Here is a 14,000-nt window from a genome sequence, read left to right on the forward strand (position 1 = left end):
CCTCCTTCAAAACATTAAGTGTGTGTCTCTAAAGATGAAATTATCTTCCAGGAAAATGAATGTAGGTATTTAAACCAGGCACAACCCAAAAGAAAAAAAAAATTATGGAGAATGCTGAGATAAGAGGATTAACATATTGTGATAGAGGGTTGTAATTTTAATTATGTGAGGGGTCACTAGTGGTCTTTATTCTTCACATTTAACCCATTTAATCAGAATTAACTGAGAGGTCTTCTTAAGTGTCAATTGATTTCTTACGTAGTTCTTTGCATTTTAAATGAGATTAATAAATGAAAACATAGAGGAAGGTTGTAATTTATTGAGATTCATGAAGTTTCAATGACATTGTTAAGGTATTTAATTAGTCGTATTAAAATATACAGACTGACCCTTTTAGGGAAGCTGATAAGTCACATCATAGCTGTTAGAGCCTTTATATTCTTGGCTTTGTGTGATTAACTTTGTGCCAAGCAATTTATGCAAAGTTTCCTCTTTATTTTTGTAACTGAAGTTATCAGTTCTTCCTGAATAGGATTAATATAGATAGCATCATGTAATTAACAAGAGATGCAAAAAAGGGAAGTATGGTCTGCGTAAGAATTATATGGGGGAGAGTGATAATTCCTTACCTTGGCGTTTTAAAGGGATATAAAGAAAAGCGAATTATTTGAAAGGATTGAAGTATTTTATTTCAAAAGGTAAAATGGCATTAGTATTAAAAATTCTGTTAAATGAAGTAGTTGCAACTAATAGTCTTAAAATAGTTTTGCATTTGCTAGAAGAAATTTATATGGTTTATTGTTCTTTACCACCTGTGGCATGTGAGATATTGCTAAAGGAGGGAGGGATCCCGTCAGGAGATGCTCTTTGTGGTGGACATTGGCTTCAGAAACTGGGTTCTGTGGCATTACTTGAAGACTCACTGTATGAGCAGAGCACTGAAAAGAGTCTGAAAGTACAAGGTCTTGTCCTGAGCTGTCATTCATTGATGGTAGACCTTGGACTGGTCACTTTTAACTCTAAACCCTTCAAGGTGTCAGAGCTGCATCACCAGCTGCTGCAAAGGCTGTCCTGGCTGATGGGTGCTGCTTCTCTGAGGACTGCTCGACAGTGGGGAGAGAAGCTGTTCCCGTGGCTCACTGGCCCCAGCTCATGACTGTTAGGACTGTGGTCCTGGGAGATGGTTGGAAGAGAGCAGTTGTTTATCATGACACTTTAAAGGTTGGAAATGGTTTTTTGTGTGATTTTGGATAGGTGCTAGTTTTCCTGTTTTAAGCTAAAACTTCATAAAAACATGTTTTTCATTTAAATTCCTCTGATTTTAAAAGTGTGTAACAGTGTGTCCTTCACTCATAGCAGGGACTCCTTTAACAGAGACTGGCTTCTGTCAGGCTGGGTGCCGCCTTTCTAGCAGCTCTGTGCGTTTCCCATTTCCCAACAGAAATTGTTTTGGTGAATCGTATTTGTTTCTGTTGTATTTATCTGTTTGAAGCCTCACTTTTGCCCCCTTCCTGGAAAGAAATCTAGTCGAGCATACATGCACACAATTTAAGAGAACAGTCTGTTTTACAGAAGAGAGTTTTTACTCAGGGCCACGGTTGTTTGTTTGTATTGGAGGCAGTGCAATCAGCAAACCTCTCCACAATCCAGAGGTCACTCTGTGTCACACCAAGAAACAACATTTAATCATATTTTTTAAATAACACAGAACCTTTGATTGCTGATTTGTTGTCATCCAGAAAGTTCTGAAGATTATTTTAAAACATGTTTAGAAGTGTTTGTGCAGATGAGGATCTCTTATCTGAGATGGTTGGAATCAGAGTGTTTTAGATTTCAGTTTTTCAGATTTTGGAATATTTATTGTGGACTTTGCTCATTGAGCATCCCCAGTGCAAAAATTTGAAATCTGAAATTGTTCTGTAATCTCTAAAGTTGAGTGTTGATGGCTCAAAGAGTTTTAAAAATCAAAAACATTTCTGAGTTTTGAATTAGGGATGCTCAGAATAATGTTGAAATGCAAAAGTAAAGACGGAGTACTCCTGCTGTATTTCATACATAGAACATTTAAGTTCCTGTGAAGTGCAGTATTGGTTTTGGTAGACAGGAGCACATGCATACCATTGATTTCACATTAAAAGTGAAAATATTTTTAAATGGAAGGTAAGAATTTGTCCATGAAAGAAAGTAGCCAGATCCATTGAAACTCTTCATGCATATTTAATATGTAACTGCTTGATAAACCCATGTTGTTAGGAACACTTTTTCTAGCATCTTATCTAAGTGGAAATATTAAAGAATGTTGAACTAAAGCATCATTAGCAGTGAAGTCTAAAATTAATATTTTATGATAAAATGCATGCATTTATTACTGATAAAAAAACATTTTAGTGTGTGTTGTATGATATGTATTTCTACTTTCTAGCGTCCCATTCCTCCTAAGATTTGCTGTTAGGTAGTACCTTAGAGTGAGACATTATGCCCCCGTTTAGACTTTGGCACAGTGAGGGTTTCCTCCATGTCACCTAAAGTAGTAAAAAAAAAGCTGCAAGAATTTGAGCTTTGGACCTTTCTCTTCCCCTTCTTTTAAGCACAGTGTCACTTGCCTATAATCCTGGTGACTTGGGAGGCTGAGGCAGGAGGATCTCAAGTTCGAGATTAGCCTCAGCAGGTTATCGAGGCCCTAAACAAGGTAGTGAGGCTCTGTCTCAAAAAATAAAGACACGGGGATGTGGCTCGTGGATAAGCACCCCCTGGGTTCAATCCCCAGTAACAAATATAAATAAATAAGTTTCTAGTATTTGTCGTTTCATTAAGATGTCATAATTTTGTTCTAACCCCGACTTCTTAGTTAGCTGGCAGTCATCTGGGAGTGTACAGTTGTTGTTGCATGTTCTTGCAGTGCCTCAGGTTGAGTAGGGTCAGGCAGGCTTTTAAGGGGGTGGGAAGGGTGTGGCATCTGAAAGAGTTATGTCCTCTGTTACACACCTAGGAGGTGGGGAACCATTAATTGTCAGTAGTAAGTGGCAGACAAGACATTTGATTTTTAAATTCATGAGAAAGAAGCATGGTTTCTAAAAGTTGAGAAATATTAAGTACTTTTGCTTTGTCTCTTTCTGTGGTAGCATGTAGTTATTGAAAATGTTAATCTGTAAGAACTTGTTTGAATTTTTTATCCAAAGGAATCCGATTGCATAATACTTTCTGTTGTTATAATTTGACTTCTTTTTTTTTTTTTTTTTTTTTAAAGAGAGAGTGAGAGAGAGAGAGAGAGAGAGAGAGAGAGAGAGAGAGAGAGAGATTTTTATTATTTATTTTTTAGTTCTCGGTGGACACAACATCTTTGTTGGTATGTGGTGCTGAGGATCGAACCCGGGCCGCACGCATGCCAGGCGAGCGCGCTACCGCTTGAGCCACATCCCCAGCCCATAATTTGACTTCTTAACATGCATGTTTTTCTGTTATATTAGAGACTGTGGACTTTTGTTATGGTACAAATTGAATTTCTTTTCTTTTTTTGAAGTAAAGCAGCTTCATAACTGTCGCTTATGGTTGTGTTAAATAGATAGCAGAAAATAGCATCTTTGAGAAGATAAATGTCATGAATGTCCAAAGTAGACATTTAGTCTTTTGGATTAATGGGAAAGAAGGTCAATAATTGCATGAATTTTAGTAAGCTGAAAAATAATATTCTGTAGTGCTATAATAATATTAAAATCCTGAATTAATTTTTTGATGCTTTTTTTTTTTTTTTTTTTGTACTGGGGATTAAACCCAGGGGTGCTTTAGCACTGAACTACACATTCCCAGCCCTTTTTGTTTTTTTTATAATTTGAAACGGGGTTTTGCTATGTTGTGGAGATTGTGCTTGAACTTGCAATCCTCCTGCCTCAGCCTCCCAAGTATCTGGGATTACAGGCGTGGCCATTGCACCCAGTTTTTATTGTTGACTGTTGCATTATGGTAGAATCACTTACTTTGTAACATGTCATTTATATATGTGTGTGTGTGTGTTTAGTGATATTTCTGTATGCCTATACACACACACACATATACACACACAGAAGCAGGCTGACCCCTGGAGATAAATTAGTTGACAGTTCCAAAGGAAAGCTTGGAACTGTATACATTTCCGAAGATTACAGGATGTTTTTCTGTCTTTCACTTTTTCCTCATTGTTTTCTTTAGGGCCCTCCGGAATTCCCACAGCACACACCTGGACCTGTTCCCAACAGTTTCAGCCAGCCCCCACGACTTCCTCTCCAGGACCAGTGGAGAGCTCCACCCCCACCCCAGGAGCGAGACCCTTTCTTCTTGGGAGGTACAAAGGAGTGCTGTCTGGCACGGGGACATGATGGAGGCATCATTGATGATGCAATTGAACAGTCACTGTTAAAACCAACCTTCACCCCTAGTGGGCGGTTGTTAGAGCCACAGGCCTTTAAGCTGTGGCAGCTGTGCCTGCCATTTCAGACGTTACACAATCAGATAGTATTGGGTATCTGAAATGTGAAAATCTCACTCAAAGAAGGAAAACGTTCATAGAAAATGACCCACAAAGCAATCCAGAAGTAAGAGGCAAAAGCTAGCCAGGTGCCGTGGTACACGCCTTTAACCCCAGTGGCTTGGGAGGCTGAAGGGGAGGCTTGTGAGTTCAAAGTCAGCCTCAGCAAAAGTGAGGTACTGATCAACTCAGTGAGACCCTGTCTCTAAATAAAATACAAAATAGGGCCGGGGATGTGGATCAGTGGTCGAGTGCCCCTGAGTTCAATCCCTAGTACCCCACCACCACCACCCCCCCAAAAAAAAAGAGGCAAGATCTAGAATTCTTTCTAAATGTTCATACTCCTTCACTATTTGTCATTTTTGTCCCAGGGTAAGAAAGTTCATAAAACTGGTCTTCTGAGAAGTGCATGATCCGTTTGACCTGAAGGTGGTGTTGTACTCCTATTCAGTTTCAGGTGAACCACGGTTCCCCAGTCATCTTTTCTTGGAGCAGCGAAGTCCCCCTCCACCACCGCCTCCACCCACACTTCTGAACAGCAGCCATCCTGTTCCTGCTCAAAGTCCCTTACCATTCACTCAGCCCGGACCAGCGTTTAATCAGCAAGGACAGCAGCCAGTGTTCCCGAGAGAGAGGCCCGTAAGACCAGCCCTGCAGCCCCCAGGTCCAGTGGGGATCCTGCACTTTAGCCAGCCAGGGTCAGCAGCCACCCGGCCTTTCATTCCTCCTAGACAGCCCTTCCTGCCTGGCCCAGGACAGCCGTTCCTGCCCACGCACGCCCAGCCAAACCTTCAGGTATGCACATGGGCCAACCTTGGGGGAACCAGTCTATGCTGCAGGGGAGGAGTACTGTTTCAGATTTTCACTGTAGTCTTTAAAGAGTAAGGTTGTTAGTGTTAAATGTACCATTTACTAAACTCTCTTGATGATACTGTTATCTCCTGAAATACTAGGAGAAATGGAAAAATGTGTCATTTGGGGGGAGTTGGAAATGTCACTGTTAGGAGTTTTTTTTTTTTTTAATATCTGTATTTTGTTTATTTATTTTTATGTGGTGCTGAGGATCGAACCCGGGTCTCCCACATGCTAGGTGAGCGCTGTACCGCTGAGCCACAACCCCAGCCCTACTGTTAGGAGTCTTATTTTTTTATTTTATTTTATTTTTTTTAATGACTTTTTTGTAAGAGAGAGAGAGAGAATTTTTAATATTTATTTTTTAGTTTTCAGCAGACACAACATCTTTGTTGGTATGTGGTGCTGAGGATTGAATCCGGGCCGCACGCATGCCAGGCGAGCGCATTACCGCTTGAGCCACATCCCCAGCCCCTGTTAGGAGTTTTTAAAAGATGTTCTTCAATAAAATTAGGACATGTTTTGATAATACAGTTGGTCACCTTTATAAGATGTCTTGAAAGATTTATCAGTGTAATTAAAGTGCTTTGTAAAATTACTTTCCCATACTAGATAGTGGGAAAAACCCCTTGGGAAGAAAACAGTGTTGGTGTTGACTCAGTATTTGGCAATCTCATATGCCCTCTGCTGGTAGGTGTTTCCTGGGCTGGTGGAAGTATTTGTGGCATCTTTATTATCCTGTGATTTCTTCTTGGATTTTGTGTTTATCATTAAAACATACAGTGATGGTCCACCTGAGTTAACCCTTAGAAACAGAGGATATGTGTCTAAGCCAAGAGGAAAGTGATTCTTATCTAAGGTGTTAACGGAGGTTGAGGTGGTTTTTAAATTTTTATTTTAATGAAAAAATATAATTAATTCTTCTCTATTGCAGAAATATTAGAATATAGATAAGTTTGAGTAAAGGAAATTAAATAATCCTCTTTCTCAGAAACGGCTGCGATGAACATTTCCTTTTTTTTTTTTCTGGTACTGAGTGTTGAACCCAAAGGGTCCTCTGCCTCTGAGCTACACCTCAGTCCTTTTTATATTTTATTTTGAGATAGGGTTTCTCTAAGTTGCACAGGCTGGCCTTGAACTTGCGATCTTTGCCTCAGCCTCGTGAGTTGCTGGGATTACAGGTGTGGGCCCCTTGTACCTGGCGTCATGAACATTTTCATGTGTACATATACGTATTTTTTTTCCAGTTTTTTTGAAGCAGTGTGTCCTCATCCCTGTGCTTTCCTCCCAGCTCCCATTGCACTTCAGTGAATCGTCTTTCACTACTGCACGTGACCTTGGTGCTAAAAGCTGCCTTTTACACTGATGCTGATTTTGCCTGCTTCTGTTGGTTTCAGAACTTTAGTATCATATTGGAGGTTCTGTGTTTGCTTGCATCCTTAATTACTTCCTTCACATAAATTCTTGGAATTCTTGGTAGAAAGGATTTAGGGCAAAAGTACATTTAGCTGTTATGATAGTAGCTGTTGATCATTATTGCACTTAGAAGATAGCATTACCTTCCCAACAAAGCCAAAGTGAAGCCTTGGCACCATGTTAAGTTTGTTTCTCAAGATGGGATTTTTAAGAGGACAGTTGAATTGGGTGTAGCTCGTTTATCTGTTTGTGAATTGCTATTTCTCTTGTCTTGAACTGGAAGGGGCCATTGCATCCTCCATTGCCGCCTCCTCATCAGCCCCAGCCCCAGCAGCAGCAGCCGCCCCAGCAACAGCCCCAGCACCATCAGCACCAGCCCCAGCACCATCAGCACCAGCCCCAGCACCAGCCCCCGCTCCAGCCCCAGCTCCAGCCTCCGCACCAGCCGCCTCCCCAGCACCAGCCGCCTCCCCAGCACCAGCCACAGCACCAGCCGCAGCAGCACCAGCATCACCACCACCTTCCTGCCCCTCCGCCTCCTCTGATGCCCATGTCTCAGCCTCAGTTCAGGCCCCATGTGCAGACTGCTCAGCCCCAACCCAGCAGCAGCCGGATGCAGTGTCCCCCACGCCAGGGGCTGCGGCACGTGAGTATCCAATGGCGTCTTCACTGAGGCTTCCTAGGGTATTTTTTGACTTTGAGAACTCAAGAGGCATAGTTGTTGAGTTAGGTTATTTTCCGGTTCTGATTTAAATTAGCAAGTATGTCATACATTTTTCTGAAGTGAACACTTAGGAAATTGTTTTCTTGAATACAGAAATTAATGACTTATACACCTTTTATATACCCTTTTATACACCTTAAAGAGTGTGTTAACTGATTTTGTCCCATCGTCCCAGATGTGGGACACTTATGAAAACACAAATTGAGCAATAGATGCACCACTTACGGTAACTTTGAAATAATTGTTTTTAGGCATCTATTTTTTTTTTGAGATAAGTAATAGACGAATGATTGAAAAATATTTTAAAATTTATTTTGAGAATGGCATGAACTTTATTGCAAAAGTCACTTCTAAGTAAAATCATGTGTATGTAACTGGTAAGTAATAGAAGAAATGTTCTCACTAAAATATTTTTTAGAACTAGGTTGTCATTTTTCTAAGAAGGCACTGCATTTCAGATTATCAGTGGTGGAAAAGAGCTGTCCTATAAATAGGACACTGGGACAAAGCCTGTTGCATCCTGCATACCCATGTGAGTGCTCTGCCTGAACGGCGGCATCTAAACCAGCCACGTCATGGGAAACCGACAAGATACTGTCAAAAAATTATAATGTAACCCTTCATTTGACCAAAAGTAATTGCTGAAGAGATCATGGAAGTCACTTCTTTGTATTTTATGTAGTGTTTGCTCAGTGTCCTATTTATAGGGTGGCTTAATTATCTATAAAGGATGTCTGATCTATTGTCCTGGTGTCTTATTTCTAGGACTCTCTGCAGTTCTTTTCTTAGTGGTGATGAAGGACCTCTATGGTTATGGTTTTCAACCTATTTTAATATACCTGTATCATTGAAATATTTGCAGATTTGAAAACTTGGGACTTAGTAGATTTTAATATTGGCTTCAGCATCTTCTGTATCTAGGTATTTCTGTGGTAATAGATGTTAATTAAAAGGTATATAAATTTAGAAAATACTTTTGGGTGTTGGTCATTTTACCTCGATCAGTGACTTAATTTTGAGCATAGATTGCCTCTTTGGGCTGTAAACAGATAAGTAAATGAATTCAGGAAAAATGTAACTATCCTGCCACCAGGGACTTCTCAGGTTCCTGGGAGTATAGTGGTGAACAGAAGAGACAGATCTCTGCCTTCAGAGAACTTATATTCATTTGTGGGAAACTCCCACACATTTCTTTGTCAAGGACTTTGACTAAATACTTGATTCCTTCCCTGTTCCACATTACATTTTGGTGACTTAGTAGAAATGGTTTCCTTGAGGATTACTTGAGGCAGACAAAGTGCTTGAAAGAGTTGTGTTGAAAATGTTGGCCCTCCATACTGAAGCTGCAAGCCATATCACTTGGTGTGGTTTCTACACTAAGCAGGAGGCTGTTAGTCTGTGGGCACGTAGGCTGCCTTGAACAGTGTGAGCCCTTGGCATCAGAGGCTGAGCTGCCTTCGTGCAAGGGGGAAGATAACTGGCCAGAAGAGATGCCTGTTACCGATGAGGATGCCCTGTCATGTTTGCACTGAGTCATGTGTGCCTTTTTGTATCCTTCAGCCACATTTCCAGTTGTAATCAGAGTCTGTTTCTTCTTGCGATAGAATGCAGCATCTCAGAATGTAACCAAGCGGCCCATGCAGCAGATGCAGCCCACTGCTCCCAGAAACAGTAATTTGCGCGAGTTACCCATCGCGCCATCACACGTAATAGAAATGAGTAGCAGTCGCTGCTCCTCCACGCCTGCAGCTCAGGTGAAGCCGATCAGCACGTCCCCACCCGCAAGGGCTGTGGTGGCTTCCAGGAACTCACAGGCGAAGACAGAAGCAAAAGTCAAGCCAGTGAGCCCTGTGGCTCAAACTAAGGAAGAAGCAAAACCAGAAACAGAGGTGGGACATTTTCCTTATTAAAAAATACTTGGTCAGGGCTGGGGTTGTGGCTCAGAAGTAGAATGCTCACCTGGCATGCGTGAGGCACTGGGTTCAATCCTCATCACCACATAAAAATGAAATAAAGGTATTGTATCCACCTACAACTAAAAAATAAATATTAAAAAAAAAAATACTTGGTCAAAGAGGAAGCTGTGTAATCAGCTCATTCACTCATCCGGAGTGTTAGTCACAAAATCTTCTCAGCTTCTTGTCCTCTGCCTGCTGGATCCTTCTTTGAAGCCTACTAGCATGTTCAGAGAAGATACACCTTTATTCTCCCTGGCTTACAATATTAAACTTCTTGTATTTGTACATTTGTCATTGATTATATAGAGTCAACTTATACTAGGGCTCACCAGTGTTTTCTGTAAATATTTTAGGCTGTATAGTACACACTGTCATAATTACTCAACTCTGCCATTTCAGCACAAAGGCAATTTACGAATAGTTCTCCAAAGAGTGGATGTGCCTGTGTTCCAGAAAAACATTCCTTGGAAAACCAGGTCAGGACCAGGTTTGGACTGCGGGCCCAGCACAGCCTGCTGCTCCTTGACGTGCACTGTTAGGTTTGGGTGGCTTTTTTCAGTTTCACATTCCATTCTAGATAGGACCACTTGTACTATTGATCTTTAAGATTCGGAGGAGTTTGGTTTATTTAGAATATAGTTACACGTGTAGTTGATAATTTTAAAACAGGTATAGGAGGTTGTAAGTATAAATAATAAATGCAGGTCAGTATTTTACATGACTTGTAATTTGAGGTCCTCACTTCCCATATGCCTCAACTTTCTTCCCTGTTAAATGAGGATAAAACAAGCCAGAGTATGCACCTGAGACCTGGTAAGAGACAAAAACATGGAAGTTTTATCAGTATTAATCACATTTATGAAGAATGTAATGAAGTAGCATGGTGGATTGATTACTTCTACTATAGTAATGATAGCATAAACTGTTTTCCTTAGGTAAAAATTTAGGTAAGTTATGATTTCTTAAAATTTTATAAAAACCAACTGGCACTGGTTTTATCTTTTAATTAGTTAATTTTTTTCTATCAAATTTTCTTCCAATAATTCCTCTAGCAGTTGTAACGTTGCCAAACCAGAATTGTAAGTGAAAAGTCAAAATATTGAGTTACTGCTTAATAAGCTCTAATTAGATCTAGGGTGACTCTTGGTGTTATAATTAATATATAAAAATTATTGTAGATTAACAAGCAGGATTGGAGTGGTTTATAAAGAATCCTTTCCCAAAATTTTGATAGTGCCTTTAATTTACATAGCTGGTTCCTGGCTGGTATTTGTGCACTGATTTGGTTCTGAAAAATAAAACCACACACATGCTTCTTTTCTTGTACAGTGACAGTGTCTGCATGACATGAGAAAGGGACCTTCTGGACACACCGCTACCAGCCCCCTGCTGTGTGCCCCTTTTGTGCACATTGGGTGAGGTAGAGGACTCAAGAGTTCTGTAGTTACATTTTTTTTTAAATATTTCTTTTTTAGTTGTAGGTGGACACAATACCTTTATTTTTATTTATTTATATGTAGTGCTGAGGATCGAACCCAGGGCTTCACACACGACAGACGAGCACTCTACCACTGAGCCACAACCCCAGCCCTCTGTGGTTGCTTTTAAACACGTCATTTGTGGAAGTGACTTGGAACTTACAGGTCACCATGGTATAAGCTGAATGTCCTAATTTGTTATTTTAATATTCTGTGTACCTCACCGGGACTATACATTCTATTTTTATTTTTTAGAAGAAATATTATCTTTGCTTAGCCAAATGTGGTGTATTATTTTACACTCCCAGTTAATGATGATACAATGAAGGATGATTGTCAATGGAAGTCTTAAGTCCTGCTGTCTGTATTCCTGAACACGGCCTGTAACTGTTGATTGTGTGGGGACATACGCTAATGAGTAGTAATTTCCTTGTGTTCTGAATGGTACATTGGGGTCCTGTCAGTGTGTCCATAGCTCCCTCCTTGCTTGCTGCCTGCACCCTCTGCTCTTCACCTGGTTTTCTGGCTTCCCCTGGCGTTACTTCTTGCTCTGCGTGCCTACCTGGTAGCAGACCCTTACTGACCCTCATTTCCTGTTTAAAATCTGTCCTAGACTTACTTTGAGATGAGAACCCAGCTGTCAGAATTGCCTTTGAGGGAACGTGCCCTGCATGAGGCTCCAAGGCACTAGCCAACTCCTCTGCATTCTTGTTTTTACTTTCCTGATCCTTCAGGTTTATTCAGGGTAGATGAGCTTGATAATAGGGGGATCCCAGATAGATTGAACACTAGGACTCTTTTTATAAAGGATCTGTGGGAATGGGTAGTTTTTATAGAATACCATTAGGTTTGTAAAATGCTTAACTTTTTGTAGGCTTTCCTCATTGGATGCCATTTATGAAAGTTACTCGACTTTTTCAAAACGATTTTTTTGATAGGCTTTCGGAATGGTTTCAGGTTGGCATATTCAAGGGATTCCTTATATACCATTAATATTCCAATACTGCAATTGGCGACATTTTGATTCTGAGGAGGGTGCATGAGTTCAAGGTCAGAGAGATTGACTTGTGCTGTTCATTATAACCAATTATTCTGTGACAAATGAGTTTGAGATCAGGCTGAAAATTCTGTACGAAAAATCAATAGTTCTAATCAGGCCCTTTCAGGTCATTTACACCCCACCTTTTGTTGGTTTGTCAGGGAAGAGCCAGATAAAAGCCGGGTGATGGCAGAGCCTCGCTCCTGTTGCCATTCCCATTCAAAACATATTTTGATATCTTAAATGAATAGTTTAATTGGTTTCAAACTTGTAAATGAGTGGAAATTCACATTATTTCAGTTTTTAATATTCTGATAAGATTTTCCAAATTAGCTTTAGCTGTGTAATTTCCCCTGCCCTCCCCAGAGGAGGGAATTATACTTAGTCTTTAAGCAGATTTTGAATGCCTTCTTTCAGACACTAAATTGAAAGATTTTCGGAAAATGCATCTTCTTAGTTGAAATAGGTGGGATGGTTGCCTTGCTTTATACAGAAGAGTAAACTCTGGGTATTTCCATTTTAGTTTCCTGATGAAGATGAAGAAACAAGGTTATATCGCCTAAAGATAGAGGAGCAGAAACGCCTAAGGGAAGAAATTCTGAAACAAAAGGAGTTACGTCGGCAGCAGCAGGCTGGTGCCAGGAAGAAGGAGTTGCTGGAAAGACTTGCACAACAGCAGCAGCAACAGCAGCAGCTCTATGCCCCGCAAGCCCCTGTGGAGCAAGAGGAGCAGGCGGCTGCACCCTCTCCCACTAATGGTAACCCGCTGCTACCTTTTCCAGGTGCACAGGGCAGGCAGAATGTGAAAAACAGACTTATTGTTAAAAACCAGGATGTCACCATTTCAAATGCTCAGCCTAAAACATCAAACTTTGTACCATCTGGTGCTAACATGCAGTATCAAGGACAGCAGATGAAACCACTGAAACACGTGAGGCCCGCCAAAGCAGTACCTCAGAGTCAGATGCAGCCTCTGCACAAGGTGGTCCAGGTCAAACCTGTGGAGGTGGAGGAGCCCACACCCCCTCCACAGGCAGCTCGCCCAGCGTCCCTCCAGGGCCGGCCTCAGGACATGAAGCCTGGCGTGAAGAGGACTGTCATGCACCGGACCAACAGTGGAGGTGGTGGAGATGGGCCACACGTCAGCTCCAAGGTCAGGGTGATTAAGTTGTCAGGAGGGGTAAGTTGACAGAGTTTTACAGGTGCTTTTGAATCTGTTTCTTCTATAAGGTCCTTATTTTCAGAGATAAAAATTGCCACTATTGGAATCATAGACCAGCCTTTACCACTGGAAGTTGGCTTAAGAATTGTTTAAATTCTGCTTCTATCTGGGACCCATTTGAATTGTTTAAATTATCTCTTGAGTCAATTTAATGAAGACCAGGGTGGCATCCCACAATTACACATTTCTTAGGTTTAGCTTCTTTTTGTAGATAATTTGTGATAACAAATTGTTATAAATTTGTGATAACAAATTGAACAAACTTGATGCATCAAGTTTGTTGTGAAATAAAATTTCCTTTACACAAAGCAAATGCTTGGCTGTGTGTAGCTTGAGCTTCAGTGAGCAGCTGTGGGTGGAGAGGGCAACTAGCATGTATACTTGTCCACTTTTAAGCAGCATTGGACAGACATTCATACCTGTTTTTCTATTTTCAAGACACATTTTCCCCTATCCCTGTTTTTTAGGCAGGGTCTTGCCAAATTGCTGAGACTGGCCTCAAATTTGTGATCCTCCTGCACCCCCAGGCTCTGGGATTATAGGCTTGTACCACTGTGCCTGGCTTTCTCCATACTTCTTTTTAAAAGTAGTTATAGTTATAAATTAATCATGTGTGTTCTCACCATGTGCTTTCAAAAGTAGAGCATGCCCTTGCTTTATTTAATTGTTTATTTATTTATTTGCAGTACTGGGGGGTCACAAACAGTGCCTTGTGGGTGCTAGGCAAGCACTCTACCACTCAAGCTACATCCCCTGCTCTTTCTTTTACTTTTGAACAGTGTCCATTTAAAATCATTTTCAGTAAGGCAC

General features: G+C 40.9%; 1 protein-coding gene across 5 annotated transcripts in view; it reads left to right on the top strand.

Moving 5' to 3' along the window:
* The window catches only part of Rbm33 (RNA binding motif protein 33), a 94,359-nt gene that overhangs the window by 59,040 nt on the left and 21,319 nt on the right, over positions 1-14,000 (top strand). For all 5 annotated transcript variants that reach the window (XM_026406178.2, XM_026406179.2, XM_077795901.1 and 2 more), the window contains 5 exons: positions 4,186-4,318; positions 4,953-5,296; positions 7,053-7,415; positions 9,098-9,382; positions 12,492-13,148. In XM_026406178.2, the coding sequence (XP_026261963.2) occupies positions 4,186-4,318; positions 4,953-5,296; positions 7,053-7,415; positions 9,098-9,382; positions 12,492-13,148 (1,782 nt within the window). The remainder of the gene's footprint in view (positions 1-4,185; positions 4,319-4,952; positions 5,297-7,052; positions 7,416-9,097; positions 9,383-12,491; positions 13,149-14,000) is intronic.

The sequence above is a fragment of the Urocitellus parryii genome, chromosome 3 (assembly GCF_045843805.1).
Source record: "Urocitellus parryii isolate mUroPar1 chromosome 3, mUroPar1.hap1, whole genome shotgun sequence".
NCBI lineage: Eukaryota > Metazoa > Chordata > Mammalia > Rodentia > Sciuridae > Urocitellus > Urocitellus parryii.